Genomic DNA, 19,053 nt, shown 5'->3' with positions numbered 1-19,053 from the left:
GGATAGGTGTGGAAATGGCACAGTTTTCACTACTGCTTAGAGTCATCTGATCTAATAACAATCTTTTACGAAAGGAATTGTGTCATCCTTACCTAGTTGCCCTATATGTGACTCCAGATCCACAGCACTGTAGCAAACTCTTACCTGTGCTCTGGTATGACATAAGAAACCACACAGTTATGCAAATTGCTCGTGATAAAACATAACAAAAGGACAGACCAATCACCTTTTATACACGGGCATCTGATTTGGATATAGTAAAGGTGCACTTTGCCCAATAGACCCTAGGAAGACTTCCTCACTGATACATGGGAACTTGTACCAAAATTAAGAGATCTGACCTATAGATCAGGCAACAACTTGACAGACAAAAGCAAAATATTTCAGATGCCTGTTGGAAATCTAACATAAACACAGAACATGCTAAAAATACTCCTATCAGGGGAGAGAGAGAAGCAGAATTAATGGGAGATGTTTTGTGATGGAAGATTGAAGAGCTGTTTTATTGACCTGAATCTGCTGAGCAGTGGCTGTCTATAGTGCCAATTTGGTAAGGATTACACCATGCAGCTCTCAGGAACTCTGTCAACGTTGAGTGGAATTGGGGAAAGAGTGGAGGCTCCCTCTTTTTACAGCAGTGACTCTGTTTTTAATATTTAAAGGCCCTTTTTTTTTTAATTAATGGAATGCATGAATGTTTGTTAAGTGGATGATGGGAGGGTAGATAGGATAGGCATGTGAGCTGGATAGGTTGGATAGGTGGGTGAATTAGGTATGAAGTTAGAAGGATGAGGAAATTAGTGAATTGGGGAGTTCGGTTGGGGATATTCAAGTCAAGTTGGATGGTTAGTCAGGGTAGGGAGATGGTATGGTCTAGTCAAGTGAGCGGACTGGTGTTAGTCAGATCTTCACAAGATAGTTGGATCCAGTTAGAAAGAACTAACCATGGGATACTCAAGTGGTTTCAGTGAGGGACTGTAGCCAGGCTGTCACATGGATGTATGTGAGGTTAAGGAGGGTGTGATCAATGGCAGTGGGAAGGTGTTTGAATTATTGAGAGACGGAGGGTATGACTGGGTGTCAGTTATGGCGTTACCTAGGTGTTTGACTAGGACATGGATTTTATTGTGGAGGGTTGGATGACTCCGCCCACTTGAGCTAAAAGCCTCTGGCTGGGAGCCAATAGGGAATCCAGCTGCCCCACAGTGATCTTCTGCCAAGAGGGTCAACCTTCATTGTCTGAGAGTGGAACATTTGCATCTTGGGGATCATAAACCCTATTCTAGAGAGCTGCGAATAATGAATATATAAAATTGTCCAGCAATAGTATCAACAACCTGTGCTCCAGAGCTAACCACGTCCTTAACCAAGCTGTTCCAGTGCAGTTACAACACTGGCATCTAGCCAGCAATGTGAAGAGTTGCCCAGGTATGACCTGTCCATAAAAGGAAAGACAAATGCAACACAGCCAGTTACCACTATCAATTTACACTCAATCAGCAGCAAAACAATGGAAGAGGTCGTAGACAATGCTCAAACATCAACAAAGCTGAGCTCAAGAGGGGAAGTGAGGGCGGCTGCTGTTGACATCAAGGCAGCATTTAAGCAATTATGGTATCAAAGAGACTTAGTGAAACTGATGTCAGTGGGAATCAGAAGAAAGCTCTCTGCTGGGTGGAGCTATACTTAACACAAAGGAAATAGGTGTAGGTGTTAGTCCCAGGGCATCACGACAGGAGTTCCTCAGGATCATGTCCTAGGTCCATTCATCTTTAGCAGCTTCATCGATGACCTTCCCTCCGTCATAAAATGGGAATGTTGGCTGATGATTGCATGATGTCCAACACCATTCGTGACTCCTCAGATACTGAAGCAGTCCATATTGAAATGAAGTAAGATATGGATAACATCCAGCTTACACTGATTATTGGCAGATAAAATTTACATCATAGAAATGCCAGCCAATGATCTTCTCCAACAAGAAAGAGTCCAACCATTCTCCCCACTCTTTCCCCTCCCCCCCCCCCCCCCCAACTGATGTTTAATAGTGTTATAATCACTGAATCACCCACTATCAACATTTTAAGGGGTTACCATTGACCAGAAACTGTGGCTACAAGAACAGGTCAGAGCCTGTGAAATCTGCAGTAACTCACTTCTTGACAAGTTTTGAAGTGTCAATCATTCACAAAACGCAAGTCAGGAGTATGATGGAATATTCACCATTTTCCTTAATGAGTGCAGCTCCAACCACACTTAATAAAATTGACACGACCTGCATCAAAGAAACATATTCACCATTCACTACCGTTACGGATGGATTGTGGCAACAGTGTGTATCATATAGAAGATACACTGCAGCAATTCACCAACCCTCCTAACCTCTGACTTTGACCTGGTAAGTGGTATAAAGTTAGCTGATATATGGAAATACTACCACCTGACAATTTCTCTTTAACCCACACCCAACCTGATTTGGAACTAATTTGCTGTTCCTTCCATGTCACTGGGTCAACATCCTGGAGCTCCCTCTCTAACAGCACTTTGGCTGTATCTACACCACTTTGAATGCGAGAGTTCAAGAAGGCAGTGCACCACCATCTTCTCAAAGATCATAAATACTGGTCTTTCCAGCAATGCCACATTCTATGAACAAATATTTAAAGAAACACTGAATCATAGCAGTGTCATGGCACTGAAGGATGCTATTTGGCCCATCACAACAGTGCTGTTGGGAATACTGGCAGAACCTGAGAAGGAACAAGGTATCTCATGGTCTTGAAGGAACGTTTGAGCATTTTAAGTGGAATGGGATTGGAGACTCAAGTGAGCTGCAATGGGTCTAGTTTTAGAGGGGGAAGCATGAAGGAGTGCAACCATTTCTGGGCAGAGATGCCCTGGATGGACAATTAAATCTCACTTCCTTCCAACAAATAAAAGTGTGGATGAAAGTGAGTCACCCTTATCTTGAGGACTGAAAGTTGGCACTTTCCTTTCACCTCCCAACTGCATATGTTAAAGCAACAGATGCAGAATGAGCTTGTCAAATATCTCTATTGTCATTTAATTTTCTCAGCAGGGCTAGGGATGGGTGGGCTGCCTAATGCATTGTTGACTACGTGTCGTAAATGTCAAGGATCAGTGGAAAAATGGTAGCCTGGCCACTTGCTTTATGTGATCACCCTCCACCTCCAAATATGCCGGCGGAATGCTACCAAATTGACTTCCAAGTTTTAGGCTGTCTAGTATTTTCTGGGCAACCATCCAGGTAATTATAGTAATCTTAGAATCAGAGACATTCACATAGGGTCCTGGGCAGAGGGGCAATTGCCTGTCAGAAGTTTAAGCTTTGCAGGTAATTTCCTTGTAAGTTCACACTAAGAAACCTTCTACAAGGTCTTGATGTGCATCTTTCATCATCCGACCGGTGTCCAGTGATTCAGAGGACAGAAGATTTTGGCATACATTGTGTTTCTCTCTCCAAAGGTGCTGCCGGATTTCCTTAACAGTATGGATTAGAGTGATGCTGGAAAAGGGTCCCAGCTCCCAGCCCTGCCGGGTTGTCACCATCCCTCCAGACCTCCCCCTCACTGAGGAGGAACGATCAGTCCTCAGCAAAGGACTCGCCTTCGTCCCCCTCCGCCCATGCATCAATGAATTTAATACACACCGTGACGTCGAACACATCTTCAGCTGCCTCTGCCTCCGAGCTTACTTTTGCAATCAGGACTCCCACCCACCTTCTGAGGACTCCTTCACCCGGCTCGAACACACTGCATCCACCTGGACACCCCGTGCTGGCCTATTACCCACCCTCGACCTCTTCATTTCCAACTGCCGCCGGGACATTAACCACTTCAACCTGTCTACCCCCTCCCCCACTCCAGCCTCTCACCCTCTCACAACGTGCAGCCCTCCACTCCCTCTGCTCCAATCCCAACCTCACCATCAAACCAGCAGATAAAGGGGGTGCAGTGTTAGTTTGGCGCACTGACCTCTATACAGCTGAAGCCAGACGCCAACTCGCAGACACCCCCTCCTACCACCCCCTCGACCATGATCCCACCCCCAGCACCAAACCATCATCTCCCAGGCCATATAGAACCTCATCACCTCAGGAGATCTCCCACCAACAGCTTCCAACCTCATAGTCCGGGAACCCCACACTGCCCAGTTCTACCTCCTTCCCAAGATCCACAAGCCTGACCACCCTGGCTGACCCATTGTCTCAGCATGCTCCTGCCCCACTGAACTCCTCTTTACCTACATTGACACTGTCCTATCCCCCCTAGTCCAGGAACTCCCCACATAAGTTCGAGATGCCACCCCTGCCCACCACCTCCTCCGAGACTTCCATTTCCCCGGCTCCCAACATCTCATCTTCACTATGGATATCCAATCCCTCTACACCTCCATCCACCATGACCAGGGCCTCCAAGCCCTCTGTTTTTTCCTCTCCTGATGTCCCCAACAATACCCTTCCACCGACACTCATTCGTTTGGCTGAACTGGTCCTTGCCCTTAATTTCTCTTTCGAATCCTCCCACTTCCTCCAAACTAAAAGGGTAGTCATGGGCACCCGTATGGGCCCCAGCTATGCCTGTCTCTTTGTTGGCTACGTAGAACAGTCCATCGTCCGTAGTTACGCTGGCACCACTCCCCACCTGTTCCTCCACTACATTGATGACTGCATTGACGCCACATCGTGCTTCCGCGAGGAGGTTGAGTAATTCATCAACTTCACCAACACATTCTACCCTGACCTTAAATTTACCTGGACCATCTCTGACACCTCCCTCCCCTTCCTGGACCTCTCCATCTCCAATAATGATGACCGACTTGACACCAACATTTTTTACAAACCCACCGACTCCCGCAGCTACCTGAATTACACCTCTTCCCACCCCACCTCCTGAAAAATTGCCGTCCTATATTCCCAATTCCTCTGCCTCCGCTGTATCTGCTCCTAGGAGGACTAGTTCCACCACAAAACACACCAGATGGCCTCCTTCTTTAGAGATCGCAATTTCCCTTCCCACGTGGTTAAAGCTGCCCTCCAACACATCTCGTCCACATCCTGCACCTCCGCCATCAGATCCCACCCCTCCAACTGTAACAAGGACAGAACCCCCATGGTGTTCACCTTCCACCCTACCAACCTTCGCATAAACCAAATCATCTACCAACATTTCCGCCACCTCCAAACGGACCCCACCACCAGGGATATATTTCCCTCCCCACCCCTTTCCACCTTCCGCAAAGACCATTCCCTCCGTGACTCCCTGGCCAGGTCCACGCCCCCCAACAACCCACCCTCCCATTTTGGCATCTTCCCCTGCCACCACAGGAATTGCAAAAGCTGCACCCACACCTCCTCCCTCATCTCCATCCAAGGCCCCAAAGGAGCCTTCCACATCCATCAAAGTTTTACCTGCACATCCACCAATATCATTTATTGTATCCATTGCCCCCGATGCGATCTCCTCTACATTGGGGAGACTGGACGCCTCCTAGCAGAGCGCTTTAGGGAACATCTCTGGGACACCCGCACCAGTCAACCACACCGCCTTGTGGCCTAACATTTCAACTTCCCCTCACACTCCGCCGATGACATGGAAGTCCTGGGCCTACTTCACCGCTGCTCCCTCACCACCTGATGCCTGGAGGAAGAATGCCTCATCTTCCGCCTCGGAACACTTCAACCCCAGGGCATCAATGTGGATTTCACCAGTTTCCTCATTTCCCCTTCCCCAACCTCATCCCAGTTCCAAACTTCCAGCTCAACATTGTCCCCATGACTTGTCCTACCTGCCTATCTTCCTTTCCGCCTATCCACTCCACCCGCCTCTCTGACCTATCACCTCCATCCCCACCCCCATTCACCTATTGTAGTCTATGCTACTTTCTCCCCACCCCACCCTCCTCTCATTTATCTCTCCACCCTGCAGGCACTCTAGCTCTATTCCTGATGAAGGGCTTTTGCCCGAAACGTCGATTTTCCTGCTCCTCGGATGCTGCCTGACCTGCTGTGCTTTTGCAGCACCACTCTAATCTAGAATCTGGTTTCCAGCATCTGCAGTCATTGTTTTTACCTTAACAGTCTGGCATAGTCATACTCAGAATGACATAACTTTCAGACAATGTCTCAGATTCCTCTGATCACTGGGTCTATCCTGTCCTATCAACACTACAGACTCACTGCAACTGGTGGCCCAATGGTAGACATAGTGAGGGTGGGGACTCCCCAGTGTAGCTGTGTAACTTATGAAGTTCCAATGTATCATATCAAAAATGGACAAGGCAAACTGCCGATTACCACCTATTTCTGTCCCTCAGCCGTTGAATCAATGTTCCATTATGTTGCCAACAACTTTGAAGAAGTGCTGATGACAAGAAAGAAGTAGCGTAACAAGGATGTCAAAGTCCATCATCAAGGGTGGCTCAGTAGTGCTACTGACCAAGCTGGCTGAGTTTGAGGGCAAAAATTGGATCTGTGGCAATTGGTGAGAACCAGAACAAGGGAAGAAAATTGACTTAACCTTGTCCTCATTGATCTACATATTGCAGATGCATCTATCCATTATAGTTGTGACAGGAGTGACCACTTTGCAATCCTTGTTGAGTCCAAGTTCCATTTTCACACTGCAGGCACTCTTCATTGTGTTGTTTGACACTAACATTATACTAAATAGAATAGATATGAAACAGAACTATTAACCATAAGGCAATTATGCTTCACAGCAATTTCTAAGCCCAGGATATCCCTTACTTCAGCAGTACTGGCAAGCAAGGAGACAAACCTTCACTCAACAATGAGTGTAGAAGATTATGTCAGAGATGGCACTCAGTATTCTTAAAGTTGAGGTTCAGATCTAGCGAAGCATTACGTAAGTGTTAAGCTATAGAAGCAACATGCTTTTTCTTAGTTCAGTGATTGCACAACCATCAAATCAGTAGATCAGAGCAAAGCTTTGCAATTCTGCCACATCTAGTCATGAATTGGCACTGAATGATTAAATAATTAACAGAAAGTGGAGATTGTATGAATATTCACACTCATTATGATGCCAAGGCCTAACACAGCAATGCAATAAACGAAACTGCGAAGTTTGCATTCATCTTTAGCCAGAAATGCTGAATGGATGATCCAACTTTCCCAACTCCTTCGAATCCCACCTTTATCAAAAGTTGATTTTCAATAATTCATTTCATACCACAGGACAGCTAGAAACAGCAAAGACTGTCTAGAGACTGTGATATTTCAACGACTATTGGTCTTAATGATTTTCTGGCTCAATGTAGTAATTCCACAGCTAGCTATGCCTCTAGCCAAGCTCTTCCAGTACTGTTTGACATTGGTATCTACCTAATGACAAAAAAAATTAGCTAACTTCTATCTGTTTGCAAAAGCAATATTAAATTAACCTAACTCGACTAATTACCACCTCATCTGCCTATTCTCAGCTATCAGCAAAATGGTGGAAAAGATTGTTGACAATCAATTGACCTTTATTAAAAGAATACTTAGTTTGGTTTCTGTCAGGTCCACTCAATCCTGGTCTAATTTCAATTTTAGTCCAAACTGGACAGAAGAGCTGATTTTCATTGGCGATATAAGAGTCATTTCCCCTGGTGTCAAGGCAGCATTTGGTTAAGTATGGTCCCAATGAACTTTATTCCAATGAATTGTATTCAATGGAAATTAGTGTAAAACTCTACTAGTTAGAGTCATCCTCAATATAAAAGAAGATAGTTGAAGTTGTTAGAAGCTAGTCTTCTCAATCTGTGAAAATTACTTTGAAACTTTACTGCAGCAATGTTCTATGCCAGGCAATTTCATAATCTTAATCAATGGCCTTCCATCATTAGGTCAGATGTATTTCCTAATATCAGCGTAGTGTTTAGTTCCATTCAGAACACCACAGACAATAAGAAGCAGTCCATGCTAGCATGAAACAATACCTGAATAACAATGATAAATGGCAACTAGCATTGGTGCTTTGCAAATACCAAGCAATGACCATCTTCAAGAGAGAGTCAACTTGCCCTTTACATTCAATGGTTTGACATTGTTGAATTCCCAATCATCAATATACTAAGGGTCATCGTTGACTAGAAACTTTACAGGATGAGCAATGTGAGTACTGTAGTTACAAAAATAAGTCTGTGTCTTGACATTCTGCAGGAACTAACTTACCTCCTAACTCACCAAATCTTCCTCAGAGTCACAAGTTAGGAGAGTGATGGAATATGTTCCACTTGCCTGGGTGATTACAGTTCCAAGTACATTCATAAAACTCAGCACTATCCAAGGCAAAGCAGCTTGTTTGATCACCCAATCCATCACCTTAGTTTTTCATTCCCTACACCCTCATGCACCATGTCTGTGGCATAACTCATCCAATGGAAGCACTGCAGCAACTTTCTATACCTTCTGTAGCACCTATCAATCCCATAGCCTGTGCAACTTGGAAGGATAAGACACAAGATGAAGTCCACCTTCTGCAAAATCTCTCCAAGTTTCTAAATGCTAATGTTGCTAATGAAGTACATGAATGAAAAAGATTGTTGTCCCCAATGAGTGATAATATTCAGATACAATAATAGTATTTCAGTTAATGCTGTAATAAAGTAATAAGTATTATGAATTACTAATTCACTGTTTTGTAGGTATTATAGCATATTTTTGATAGCATAGCTTAGGGAGTAAGATGATCTTACTAAAAAATTAAAGTAGATGATATGTTGGATTTTGCTAATATTGTTTGCTAATATTGGCAGAATACATTGGAGCAGTGACATGCAGCACTATGCATGATTAGGACAAGGATTGTTTAAAGTTCTCCCAATTAGAGGGCTCAGTAGGTTCACTTATAGTGATATTAAATGCAGTAACACTTCCAGAAAAGGAAAAAAATGGGTGAGAAGTGCCTAAGTGTTAAGGATGTGGGAGATAATTTTTGGATGTGTGTCCATGCATATTATTGGCGATGTAATATAACATTCTTGCAAATCAGAGTGTAAAAATATCTGTAAATGCTTTAATGTTTACTCATATGAACATAAATGTTGGTTTTAACACTGTTTTGGATTACAAGTAAATCTTTATTAATGTTTTAATTCCAGTAATTTTTTTGAGATTAGATTAGACTCCCTACAGTATGGAAACAGGCCATTTGGCCCAACCAGTCCACACAGACCCTCTGAAGAGTAACACACCCAGACCGATGCCCCTGCTGTTATTTACCCCTAACTAATGCTCCTAACACAATGGCCAATTCACCTAACCTACACATCATTGGACTGTGGGAGGAAACCGGAACACCCGGAGGAAACCCACATAGACACAGGGAGAATGTGCAAACTCCACACAGTCGTCTGAGGCTGGAATCAAACCTGGGTCCTTGGAACTGTGAGGCTGCAGTGCTAACCACTGTTGAGGAAAATTCTTCATATTTTTCACTGATATCTGTGTTGACTGCAATTCAATAATTGTATGTATGGTAGAATTTCTGCTTGGTTTTGGTCATTAATTTGGATACAGATTATGCCCGACAGTGTGTTACTTTTGAGAATTTCTTCTCCAGTTTCTAATCAAATCTATTTGTATGTCACCCAAATGTAAAATTTACCATGAAACAGCACAATTGGGAAGTATTTAGTTTTATTTTTAAAAAGTTGCTTTAAAACCATTGTTTCATTATTTGAGTGGTAACTTGGTTTAAGTTGATTTAATACAGATGGATATGTGCTAATCACAAATAATCATAATTTTTCATCAATGTTTAGTCATAACTTTTAAATAATCCAATTTTAAATACTTGGTAACGGTTTAAAATATACAGAATAATTTGTTAGCAATAATGTCTACAGTAATCAGTATCTCGTCAATTTAAAAAGGTGGATTTCTAGTCAGAAGCTTAAAAGCTTAATTTCCAGAACCTCCTTGAAAGTTTGGAAACTAATATTTTTTAGCAGAAAGTAGCAATTTTGATAAATTCAGTTTAAAAGCATGGCCAGTTTTGAGGACAAGGTTGGCTTCTGATGCAATCATTTTTAAACTGTTGAAAAATGTTGCAGAAGCTGTTTACACAAATGCAATTGTGCTTGATATTCCGCAATCTTTTGCACTGTTTTGATTAACTAAGGGTAAATTACACTGACAAAACATCCAGGCCCTTATCACTATTGGTAGAAATTTAGTGGGAGTTGTAGAATCACATAATTATGCCATGCTCAATCAGAGTTTTAAAACAAAAAAAAAGAGGTCTTTAAGTGTAATTTTGATATTGGACTAATAGACTGAATAATTCCTCTGATCTATGGAAAGATGCTAATCACTATATATAGATTATATCTTTGGGAAATCCTATAATAATTACTCAGTACTCTGCATTCAGAAATTACTATGTTTCATAATCGAGCACTTCCTTGTTTCAAACTGAAATATTATAGTGCTTCTATTATGGCAGTAAAAAAAGGCTAATAATTGTCTCCAAAACTTGTACTGTTGAACCTAATGATATATATGTTAGAGGAGGATGAAACTTTTTAAAAGCAAAAAAAAAAGTCAATTCTGGAGATTTGAAATAAACAGTGAGGGCTGAAAAAAATTCAGCTAGTCTGGCAGTATTTGTGGAGACAGAAGCAGAGTTAATGTTTCGAGTCTGATGTGACTTCTTCAGAAATAAAACTCAATTGTTGTTAAATATGTCATTGTTTTATTTTCAATTGTCATGAGAAGCAACTGAATTTTATTAATGACTGAGTTTAAATACTTTCATAATCCTACCATGTACTATTGTAAGAAAACATTATTTCATATACCACTGTCTAAAATGTAGATTACATTGTGCATTCTTAGAAAATTATTCATTTTCACAAAGCATACCTTCAATGTCTAATTTTGCATCCCGCAAACTGTAAATAGAATCGAATTCTGGTCTTGATAAGTTTATTTCTAATTGTCTTAATTGTAGTAGTTTTGTTTGAACATTTGCTTGGGGCCAGTTTACCTTACGTTAAAAACAACATTGTCAGGCTCTGTCAGTGGCACATTGAGCACCTGAGACAAGGAAACTGAAAACCATCCCTAATCTATGCTGAATTGTGCTGCTGGTAACTGCAACAGCCTTGCTTAGATGTAGGAACTCAAACCTCTGGGATTGTATGTGGCTGGATTTTAAGTAAGATTAAGATCTGCGTTGGTACATCTCATGATTGAATACTCGACCAGCATTCACTGTTAAAATACATGCAGAAATAATAGTCACTTGGACAAGTTGCTAAGGGCAAAGAGAAGTCTGCTCTTGTGGAACCCTTTGGACTCATCTCTTTCAAAATGGGGAGGGGAAAATTGTGAAGAAAACATTTTTAATGAGTATTGCTTGCCAGCTGATATCTTTAGCATCCTAAAATTTATGTTCTGTGAAATTTATTATGATTAGGCTTAAATGAAATTATATTTTATTTCATTACATTGGAGAAATGATGTTGTTCATGGTGTGGCACACCATGCCCCAGAAATGTTATTACATTGTTAACTGTATCTTTAATATCTTTTACACTGCAATTAGAAGGGAAAATGTTGAAGTTTATGCAGCAATACGTAAACATCAGATACAGTTTGCTCTGCTATAACGCGGTAGATGTGTTCTTGTGAGACCTCGTGTTATAGGAAATGGAACAATTGAAAAAAAAAACAGGGTTGGGGCAAACCACCACAAATATTAGTAAAAATTAGAACAAAAATTGTAGTTCGCCTGATACAACTGATAGCACAGACTAAGTAAAAGGTAAAATTGTACATTTTAATGAAATAATGCCATAAATTTAACTTCAAGGGGTTTCTGAATTTGCTGAGTTACAGTACTGAATTAAGACAGAGGCTGAGGGTCATCATCAGCATCATCGCCACTTTCAGGTGCAGTGCTGGGTGCACGGTTATGATGAAAGAGAATATTTCGTCCAGAAGTGGATGACTTTGGTTTATTGTCCTCAGACTGTTTCTTGAGGGTTGGCTTAAAATAGGCACCTAGTTTTTTTTTGCTGCTTTGCCATTTTTCTTCTTTCATGAAAAAGTTGTTCGTAGGGTGCCAGATAAAACTTTATGCCACAAATTACTCTCCTGCTGCGTTCGGCATTGTAGTCATTGTCTTCTAAGAGCTGCAACTACTTCTCATCTTCCCTCAGATAGAAGACAAAAGAGAAGTGGTAAGTTCTTGTGGTGTGCAACCTGGACCTTTTCTTCTTCATCTCAAACTTCAATTTCCCCCGCAGCAAGGAATTGTTGTAGATCAGTCTCTGCTTCTTCAAATCCCAACTTGCTTTGCAAGAGCGACACAATGTTCTTTGATTGCTCGAAGCTCCTCTGATATTTCAACGCCTTTGAAATCATAAAGAAAATCTTGGAGAAGTTTTCACCAAACTGCCTGCAAGCAGTCCTTACTGACGTCACCCCAGGCCTCCACAATGATGTCAATAATGTTAAAGCTCTTCCAAAATTGAAGAACGCTATCCGGATTATCCACCTCAGTAGCTGCAATCAGCTTCCCAATATGCGCCTGAAATAATAAGCTTTAAAAGCTGCCATTGTACCCTGGTCTGTGGGTTGAATCAGAGAGGTTATTTTCATTGGTAGAAATAGCACTTTGATGTTTTCAGAAAGCTCAGCAATGGTGGGAGGATGGCTTGGTGCATTGTCCAGAATGATGAGAATCTTGAAATCCAAATCTTTTTTCCTGCGATAATTTCTAACAACATCCTTGAAAACATTAACAATAAAGTCATCCAACCTCTTTAACTTGACCTGAAGTAAACATCCTGAAGTTGACTGAAGGTAACCAAGGGTGGAATCGTGTAAAAGCCAATGGGAGCTCATACTTTATAAAAATCTTTCCCCAAGTCACCAATCGCATTACAGTCAAATTGCATTTACGAAATGTGCATTATAGGAAGACAACCTGTACTTTAAGAGTTTTCCTTTGTGGCTAACTTTTCTGACTTTGAATAGCATTTCCACAAGAGGTGTTTCCAGAAGTTTGTGGTAAAAGTGGTGATGAAGGCTCTTCTTAATAAATGGTGAATGGTTTCTATGCAGTTTCCAATAAGATCAACTGTTTTATTTATGGTGAGAATGCTGCAGCATGAATGAATTAATAATACAATATTTTTATGATACATTGGATATGTTTGACTAAATGTTCAACTTTTAAATGTGCATTTAATAGATGCAGAATGCAGCATTTCAGAAAATGAGTCTAATGTTACAATCAAAGCACAAGTACAGTTTGATATCAAAGTATATTTCATTCTCTTGCTTATTGATAATCTGGACTCACCTCTATGAATCAATTCATCATCAGCAGGGAGGAAGAAATAGGCCAGTCTATTTCAACACAGTTTACAGATAACAATTGATATCCATTAGTCTGCTGTTGCCTAAAGAGCAAGCTTCCTATTAAGGCAATTGAAGGCTGGACTGCCAAGGTTCTGGCTTTGTCCTTGACCAAAGTGATATCAGCTTCACACATTGACATCCAGCATAGTGTTTTAATGTGTTTTTAAACAGTATTGTTTGACAAACATTATGAATTTGGAACAACTTAGTCCTAGAATTTAGCGTCCCTCACAGAATATAAATGCCTTCACCAGTGTAGTTTTGTCCCCTATCGAGGGATCACCTTGACAGATTATTACTTGGGTGAGTACAACTTTTATTGTTGCATAACTACCATTACAATTTGAAGAAAATCCCATCAGAAGAAAAGAAGCAGATTATTCATTGTTTTTATAATTCATTTTAATTCCTCTGTGAATTTATCATTTTACAGCTTCACCATGGATTGCAATTATGTTTGACAGTTGAACAATTTATTTCAAACTTCTGGATGTCCTATTAGTAAATCTTTTGTTGGATATGCATAGATAGCAACTAACAAGGATTATTACACCTGACAACTACAGTTGAAACTATATTTAAAAAGAAAAGCTGTTTTGTGTCGTACTGTGATGAGTTAACTATTCTACTGTGGTTAGGTGGCATTCCTAGAATGAAGAAAGGAAAATTAGCCTGGATTCTTACTAGCGTCTTCAGATTCAAGTGTGGATGTATAATTATTAGCTTTGGAGAAGGTTGGTGAGCTCAACTGTGATTGCTCCCTCTACTGTAGATACCCACCGACTAAGCTCTTATATGAAGTATTATTGTAATGACAGGGTGCAGGGCTCCTATCTTCAATTTTCATGCCTCTCTCTGATATATAGATACAGATTTCTGCCAGAAAGAAAAGAGGTAACTAGACTGGAAGACTCAAAATAGAAAAAAAAGTATTGCCACAGTACTCTTTTTGGCGGATGTTAACATCCTTTCTTTCAGCAAACAATCATTTTAACAGTTGGAACTCAGAAAAAAGGAATGCAAGTTAGATGAAGGACTGCTTCGCTATCTGGTTTCATACTTGTGACATTGTAACAGGCAAGTCGAAGCTGATCTTCACAGTGCAACTGATGAACAACTCGGGACAAGTCGAGTCTTTGTGGCTTTAATTGGATAGAAGGCCACTAAACGGTGTATAACCTTATGACTGGACATATATATTTAAATCTAGATTTTTTAAAAAATCACAACTCAAAACAAAATATGCTGCACCAAATGTGCTGAAGTAGCATTTTCTTTCTAGTGCAGATATAAGAAAATGATTGGTACAGTCTGTTTTTCAGAATATAGGTGGAAAATGTGATGCTGAGGAGAGTTCTATTTAATTGACAATAGCAGAAATGACACAAAAGATTTGCTGTCCATTATAGAGTATGGGTTCCTATGTACCTCTTGTAAAATCTGAGTGGTTATCCTAAATAGTATAATTAAGCCTAATTTTGTTTTTAAAAAAACACATCCTTAAGGTATTAAACATAACAGAATCTTACTTTACTATGCTGGGGATATTGTATGCAGACTCTTAACAGTTACTACGGATTAGTTGTTATATTAAGTACAATAAAACTTTCCCTTTTCTTCTGTTTTCAGAAAGTGATTCTTCCTTCAGGAGCAGCATTTCGATGGTTCCAGTAGATGTGAGCACGCAATTCCCAGAGTTGTGTCATTAAGTGCAATGTGTCTGCTTGCTTGTATTGTCTCAGGCAAACATTGTTGGCTGAAGTAAATGGACGCACCCTGTGTTTTCTTAGAACCAAAACTCTCTTTCTGCAACTTTCATTCCAATTTTTATGGAGGTGAATTTTATGTTGTAAGAATGAATATCTTTAGTCATTGTACAATGTGTCAGTGCTATTACAACAAATCTGTAAAATGCAGTACCAAGACAAAATGGGCACAGTATGGACAATCAGATTTTATTTGTTTGATGTTGATGTCTGTTGCGTATATTGGAAAGTGCTAGGAGTGTTTAGAAAGTTAATTTTACAGATATCTTTTAAGACTAGTTGACTGAACACACTGTTCTAGACATAGCACAATGGTTAAATTACATGCCTTTTCCAACCTACCTTTATTCAATATTTTAATGCATATTTCCCCAGCTGTCATTGAGTTGATCGTTGTATCATGGCACTCTTGACATTGTAGTCTTGGACACTTAAGTAGGACATTAGAATATAATTTTCATAATTTTGTTTATAAACATTTTTGTAAATTGCTGAAATAACATCACTTCTGCGGTGGCCATTAAGCCACTGGTTTTCATGTAAAATCACCAGCTTCACACCTATTGCATGGTGCATTTCGTAATGATTTGGCTGTTTTTGGCTGTTTTGTGTAGAATATTAGTGTTGTTTCTTTTGTGTGTGTCAAATTTCAATTTGCAGCTCATAATCTTGCATGTGGCACTTGGCATCCTTTAATGATGAGCAGACTGATTTCTGGAAATGCTTTTTAGGGAGGTTAGCTTTTTATAAGCTAGCAAACTTTATGTTGCTTCTAATACAATGATACACGTAAGACCCTTGTTTTAATTGCCTGCCAAAGAAAATCAGTGCCCCAGTAATATCTAGGCATGGAGAATCATTGGACCCCCTTGTTTGTGAAATCTTCCAAACGTAATTGCTGTTGAATCACAAAATATGTCATTTTAATTACACAGTATATTACAGAAACCTTTTAAAGATGAATAAGGAATCAAGGAGCTATACTTGAGAGGAATAGTCAAAATGTTTGTCAGCAAGCAAATACCTTTCCTTTCAGATAAATTTTATTTTGTTCATTAATTTGTATTTTGTTGAAAGATAAACAGAGAGAATTGTATTTATATTTATACAACTTACATTGAAAGGGGAAAAAACTACAGTACTTTGAAACAAATTATGCCCACCTTGGCTATAAGAATACTCACAACTTAATTACACCCCATCAAATTGAGCACTGAATCTTTACTGTACTGCTAGTCCTCTCCACATAAATGTATGTAATAAAACACAGATGCGAAACATAATTTTAAGTAAAATAGCTGATTTAGGGTGTGTTCACACACCTAGTGTAAGATCCAAGTGATCTGTTTTAAGCTTCAAGCAGCTGTCTAATTTTAAGTGTAAATCCAGAGTCGGGGTCCAATCTGACTCATCAACAATGTGGATTTAACAAGTAGTCTCACAGTTGATACCTGTGGAGTGTAGATTCAGTGCAATAAATCCCGAGGACTTTGTAAATCAATTTACCTCAGTTGCAAAGTTTAGAGAGAGATTCCCCTCCTTACTTCTTTGACATTGGAATGACTAATTCTTGTGGGAGAACTCTGGACATGTGACTATTCAGACATGCACTGTTCTCTCTCTTATACAGGACAGTTGATATTTCAGTCAGGTGGAAGCCAAGCAATGTAAGCCAGAAGTGTGAACAAGTGTGCATGCTGTAAACACACCCATTAATGCACGCAATTGTGCTGTTTAAGAACTGGAGCCAAAAATTCCTTGATTAAAAAGCACTGATATCAGTAAACATCGCCTTTTTGAAACACTGGTGAGGTTGGTGGATTAAGAGAATCCCTTTGGAAGATAGCACAAAATAGCCAATAACAGAGGGATTACAAAATTGGGCAGAATGGAAAATTGCCTGTTTGATCCATCTCCCAAGAAAAATTGTACCCACAAGAAGTCTCAATGGATGACATCAGTCATCTTTATTTGGTATGTTTAAAATAAAAACAGATCTCTGTCTGACACCCATTACAAATGACTGCTAAGCTGAACTGGTAAAATTAGTACTGATAAGAGCCAGGGTCTAGAAACAACCTGTGATGATCCCAATATGATTACTGTGCCATGTCTAAAATGTATACTTTGTTTTTTTTTAGTTATACTTATTGAATAATATATTGGATACCAAAATATGGTGAAATGTGTTTGTTTCCCAGGAATCACAATGAAGTTTTTAAAGTCCTCAAAAGACTATGAAGAGAGAAATAAAATGATTGTTGTAAAGTCACAATTCTAAGTATGTACATATTTGTCAATGAATCAATATTGGTTCAGGGTGAATCATGATAATGTGCAAGAATATATAGCTTTATGGAAAGGATTCAAACTACTTCAAAATAATCACTGTTTAAGGGCCCTTGGCTGTTTTGTTTCATCTTGAGCACTGATTTTTTTTAATGTTAATTCAGAAAAATGCCTTCCAGATATTGTGAGAGATAGCAATGCAAATGATTTGCAAAGAAACACACAAAATATATGGATATAGTTTTTTTTCCTAGTTATGTAATTAATTTCAGTGTTGTAAACTGGTCTTAAGATTTGTTTGGTATGTTTAAAGCAAAAACAGCAAAAGGAAATGGAACAAATTATATGCATCAGCAATATGGTGTCTCGTCTGTAGCAATTCTGTATACAAATAAACTAAGTACTGTAAAATTTAGGTTTCTCATTTTTGTTTTCATATTGTTTTAAATTCAGTGCTGAATTAGTGAATGCAATATAATGAGTGATAATCATCAAATACTGGTAATAAAAGCAAATAGCCATTGAGTTTAGTATGAATACTGTATGCATGAAAATGGCTGCTTCTTCTGTCTGGCAGTGATCTTGTTAGGGTTGTTTCAGCTCTGGCAAACAACATTACCAGGGTGATAGGGTCTGACATGTTTTTTCCCATAGTTATGCTTTCCTGAAGCATTAAATATTGTTTGCAGTTCTGTAAATGTCTCATGTCACTATGGTTTGCAATTAAACGCCTATTTACAAATTTGTAATAAGGGCTTCTATTACAGAAAGGTCAGGTCAATATACAGTGCCTTTACTTTTTGTCATTTCCTTATTCCACAAAAATAGCTTTATTTTTGGTAGTGGAAAATGAACAACAACATAATTACCACATTCCTAAATAAAAGTTGGTAAGTGATCTTGAAGTAACTGATCTGATAAACACAATACTCTTCTGGCTTCCCTCAAATTGAATTTCATTGGGGGATATTCTAACTCTACATTCTCACCTATCATGTCTGTGCTCACTGACTTAGTTTGGTTTGTGGTCTGGCCACACTTGTACTTCAAAATTTTCATCCTTGTTTTCCTTATATTGCTTGTATTCCTCCATATTGCTGTAATTCCTAGAACCTGCTGATAGCTCTGTACTTCCCTAATTCTAGCCTCTTTTGTATTTCTGATATTGATTACTGTATCATCGAATGTACCATCAACTACATGAGCTCTAAACTAAGGAAATTCCTCCCTAAACATGTGTCTCTTTAATTCTCCTTATAAGATGTTCTTTACTACGTTAAAAAGTTTTATATAAATGCATTTTGTTATACGTTACTTCAGGCAACATTACTTTAAGTATTACAAAAGGACTTAATTAGCTAAAATGCTTTGGGATGTCCTGAAATTACAAAAGGTGCTATATAAATGAACATTATTATTTTGCACAATATCTGCTTTTCATTTAATTTGTGTGTGATTGTATTTGTGAATCAATTGGATAGAATTTGACACAGCTAGATCAACCAAGCCAATACCTGAGGGTAATGGAATTTCCAATTTATCTATGATCATTTAGTGTCAGTGTAAGGTTTAATAGAACATAATCTAGTCACTTGGTAG

The 19,053-nt window shown here is 39.4% G+C and overlaps 1 protein-coding gene across 10 annotated transcripts in view; it reads left to right on the top strand.

Moving 5' to 3' along the window:
• Positions 1-18,154, top strand: part of LOC122556666 (CXXC-type zinc finger protein 5) — a 39,620-nt gene extending 21,466 nt beyond the window's left edge. For all 10 annotated transcript variants that reach the window (XM_043703668.2, XM_043703675.2, XM_043703666.2 and 7 more), the window contains one exon: positions 15,029-18,154. In XM_043703668.2, coding sequence (XP_043559603.1) covers positions 15,029-15,073 — 45 coding nt within the window. In that variant the 3' untranslated portion in view covers positions 15,074-18,154. The remainder of the gene's footprint in view (positions 1-15,028) is intronic.
• Positions 18,155-19,053: the final 899 nt, after the last annotated feature.

This window comes from Chiloscyllium plagiosum, unplaced genomic scaffold (assembly GCF_037043375.1).
Source record: "Chiloscyllium plagiosum isolate Xiang-an unplaced genomic scaffold, Cpla_swu_hap1 HiC_scaffold_16, whole genome shotgun sequence".
In the NCBI taxonomy this organism is placed as follows: domain Eukaryota; kingdom Metazoa; phylum Chordata; class Chondrichthyes; order Orectolobiformes; family Hemiscylliidae; genus Chiloscyllium; species Chiloscyllium plagiosum.
The sequence above is the reverse complement of the archived record's forward strand: the minus strand, read 5'-3'. Positions and strand labels throughout refer to the sequence as shown.